The sequence below is a fragment of the Papaver somniferum genome, chromosome 10 (genome assembly GCF_003573695.1).
Source record: "Papaver somniferum cultivar HN1 chromosome 10, ASM357369v1, whole genome shotgun sequence".
Lineage (NCBI taxonomy): Eukaryota > Viridiplantae > Streptophyta > Magnoliopsida > Ranunculales > Papaveraceae > Papaver > Papaver somniferum.
Genome location: NC_039367.1, coordinates 123,783,002 through 123,786,976, shown reverse-complemented (window position 1 = coordinate 123,786,976; position 3,975 = coordinate 123,783,002). Strand labels below are relative to the sequence as shown.

Here is a 3,975-nt window from a genome sequence, read left to right as displayed (position 1 = left end):
GAGACACATTAACCATTAAGTAAAATAATTGGCTAAGGAATTTCCCGTTTTACTTCAATTTTTTATTTTTTTGTCTTCTAGTGATAAACGTAAGACAAGAAAAATAAATAAAATAACAGAAGGGTATGATATGGTCAATTCATGTTTGTCATTCCCACATTGACCATCAATGTGGGGAGAATTTCATAAAGATCTGTTGTAATTGAATTTGGGGTTTTAGCAACAAACAAATGCTTCCTTCAGAAATTATTATTAACCTGTCAAAGCAAAATATAGTTATAATAAGAAATTACAGTTTCGATTAGTAAATTTAATCAGATTAATTAGATATTTTACCAAAAATCAGGATTTAATTTTTGTAATTATCTTCCAAATTTAAGTTACTCTGTTTCATCAGAGTTCTTTTCTTATTTATTTAGGAAAGCAACAGCCCACCATTTCTGATGAAAGATGTGGTCATGAATTCAACATAACATCACAGCAACGTTGAATCTGTTTTTAACCGTCACTCTACTCTTTAGATCCATCCCCAGGTCAGTATATATATTTCATTTTTACTAAAATAAATAAATAATAATAATATTTTTTTTGTTTTTTTTGTTGCTCTTACATTTTAATTTATGTGTGTCTTTATTTTTGGGCAAAATCCTTTATTCTTGTCTAGTTTTAACATTTATCAATCCTGGGTTCATGTTTGTTTCAGAAAAAAAAAAAACCAGTTTCTGATCAAGATTGTTTAATAGGTATTTTCTGTCCTACCTAAAAAAAACTTTTTATTTTGATGCTTATACTCTACATTTCTTGTTAGTGAACCATCTATACAAATGCTATTATGTTTTTTAATATTTTGAATTAAATTTGGTAGATGGGTTTTTTCTTGTTATTAGTAGTTTCAGGTTCGGTAACTAGTTCTTGGTTTCGCAAACGTTTTATGCTTTTCTATTGAAATCACTCATTCTGTTAGTTTGTTAGAAATTGGGGTTCTTTTCTTTTTTGCTTTTCTTCAGTCTTATACTAATTCAGAACCCTCATTTGAAGCTGACAGAAAAACATGAAACTCATAGTCAGATAGTTGGATTAGTAGTGTCTTCAAAATTTGGGTCCAAAGGTGAAAACTTTCATTATTAATGAGTTCAATTCTGTATGTATAACTCTTTTTTTTATTTGAATTGCAGTAGCATAATCAGATTTGAGATATGAAGTTCAAACAAGGAAATAAAGTTGAGGTATTGAGAAAACAAAAGAAAGAGTTTGAGTCTTGTTGGTATCCAGGTAAAATAATTTATATAGTTGGATCTCAATACACTGTTAGTTATAATTTGGTTCGAAACTCGAAAGGAGAACCACTTGTAGAAAATGTTTGTCGAGGAGATGTTAGACCAATACCACCACCAACAAAAAGAGACGGAGAATGGGTAATCGGTGATGTTGTTGAGGTTTTCGATCTTAGTTGCTGGAAAGCGGGGAAGATTGCAAAAGTCATGAACGGAAATCGTGTTGTTATTAGACTCGTTGGGTCAATCCAACTAAAGGAATTTCATGAGTCTAATTTACGGGTTCGACAAACTTGGCAAAATGGGGAATGGGTTGCTGCTGTGAAGGTAGATTATGAATGTCCATTGTACTTTAGTCATTTTATAGCCAATCATTTACTGCTGCTTTTATTTATTCTAGTTTAGCTCTGATGATATTAAGTTGATAATCTTTCATGTTTAGCTTCTTTCATGATTTTTGATGGAGGTAAATGTTTTGTTTGTTGCCAAAACTTTGGTTGCACATAATTGCATCAAACACTTTCCTAACTTGAAAAACATGCACAACTAAGCATTGGCTCGAAATGTTTGTCTAGTTGTCATTTTGTGTATCTCCATCATCCTATGAGGGCACTAGGAGACATTTGTAAGTTCAAAGTTGCTTTGAGCATGCATGATAATGTAATTTTAAGAGGAATGCTACTTTAGGTTTGTACAATTATCTAGATATTGGCGTAGCTATGCAGTTCAGCTGGGGGAACTCTTACTTTCGATCTTTCTGTTCTTTACTAATATTATCTCCATCTTGCCCAAAACACTTGGGCCTGATTAAGCTAGGATCATTGTAGATGAACGTGTAATTTATTCTTGGCATTTTCTGTTCCGACTGTGTATCAATATGGTTTTATAGCTAACATGCTGAAGTAATGTCAAAGTCTTACATTTTATCTTTATTTGGAAGGAATTTTAACAACCTTGTAAACTGGTTACAGGGAGGTCGAGAAAGACGCGACGATAATAATGATACTCTACGCAAGTGTTCAAGTCTTACCCAAGGCCTTGGTAGAGGGTCCCAACAACATCTTATTCTCAAAGAACCTTCTGTAAGAGATGGAGAGGAGCAGGAAAAGTTCAAGAATCTCCAACTTATGAAGAAGTCGAAGAGAAATATTGACCTCCATTTTGAGTCAGCATTTCATGATGAAATAACTGAGATAGGTGGTAGAAAGAGAAAAGCACTCATGAAAGTGGGACATAGTGGTCGACTTCCTAAGAAAGCTAAAATGGGTAAGAACTGCAACTATTCTTTGCATCCCTTTTCAATGCCCGTTATGGTTGTTACTGAAGATAGCAATGAATGCTCTGTTGCTAGTTGTAGTAGTAATTATTTGCCAGATTATAAGCCCCGAAGTTGGGAAATATCATCGAAGAATGGGGATGGTAGTTGTTTTGACGATGCTGGATCAGTTTGTCCATCTATGTCTGAGAAGGACTATTTACAATCTTATGCCGATGATGAATTACCAGACGATGAAGACAATGGCGTTCATAAATTAGAGTTACATGCTTATAAATCAACTGTTCAAGCACTATATGTGTCTGGACCATTAAGTTGGGAACAAGAATCACTCTTAACAAATCTGCGTCTCTCTCTAAACATTTCGAATGAGGAGCACCTTCGTCAGCTGAGACAACTTTTATCTGCGCAGGTTCTTTGATTTCGATATTCCCCTAACAGGTACAGTATTAAGGGTTAACGTCGAAAATCAAACTAAATTAGTGAAAACAACTACCCTTTCATACTGATTTGCGAGTTTTTTTGTGAAAAAGGAGGAAACCCTTGAACGGGAACGAGAGCAGAGTTACATTCTCAATTACATTCGAGAAGAAATTTAGGCAGACAATTTTGGGTTGTCTTTCAAATGTAAATATACATGTAGATGAGGTGTTTCAGTAAAGCCAAATAAGGTAATGTAGTTCTTCAGATGATTATTGCCATATCTTTTTTTTTTTCAATAGTATCATCAGTGCACATTGCAACTCTACTATGTAATTGTTATCCCAATACGAATTACAAGCTTGCATGATTTTCAGTCTTGTTTTGTCATGAATTTGGTCGCCAACCATATTCTTATACCTATCAATATCCCATCCCGTAACACCTTCTATTCTACCAGAAATAACATATTCAGAACCCTGCACAATTATCAAATTTGAAGTTGGTCAGCAACAACCGAACGTGTTTCATGTACTTTCAAAGGCTCAAACAAGTTTTCTAGTTGTACCAAATGCAAGAAGTTTTCTGATAAAAGGAAAAGGGAAAAAAAAAAAAGCCATATCTTATGTTTACTCTTGCCACCACGCATAACTAATACTTCCAGCACTAGTTTATCCGGCATTTAGGAAAGGGTTTTTGTTTGTTTTTTCCTAGGCTACCAAAGAATATATAGTCATTTTCAAATGCTAAACTTAGCGTTCTAACATAGGCATATTATACTACTTATTTTGGGCTGAAATCAGAAAGTAATAATAACACTTATAGGAAAGAAACCTATTTTGAGGCATACTGAATTTTTTTGAGGCATACCAAATAATGCCAAAATAGAATCACTAAATAAAAAACAACATCACCCCTTATCCATCTTTTTTGATAATGACATAACTACCCTTACATAATTGGTGTTAATGATTATGATTAGATTTGATTAGCTAGGAATTTTAA

At 33.5% G+C, this 3,975-nt stretch overlaps 1 protein-coding gene across 3 annotated transcripts; it reads left to right on the top strand.

Annotated features, from left to right (window-relative positions):
• The first annotated feature begins 273 nt into the window (after positions 1-273).
• On the top strand, positions 274-3,346 carry LOC113315110. Of its 3 annotated transcripts, none has more exons than XM_026563427.1 (3): positions 274-533; positions 1,176-1,601; positions 2,246-3,346. In XM_026563427.1, the coding sequence occupies exons 2-3, from the start codon at positions 1,197-1,199 to the stop codon at positions 2,969-2,971; spliced, it is 1,131 nt and encodes a 376-aa protein (XP_026419212.1). In that variant the 5' UTR covers positions 274-533; positions 1,176-1,196; the 3' UTR covers positions 2,972-3,346. The 3 variants fall into 3 exon arrangements, with proteins under 3 accessions (XP_026419212.1, XP_026419211.1, XP_026419213.1); XM_026563426.1 differs by lacking the exon at positions 274-533 and adding an exon at positions 606-743; XM_026563428.1 differs by lacking the exon at positions 274-533 and having other exon boundaries at positions 795-1,601; positions 2,246-2,991; positions 3,084-3,346.
• Positions 3,347-3,975: the final 629 nt, after the last annotated feature.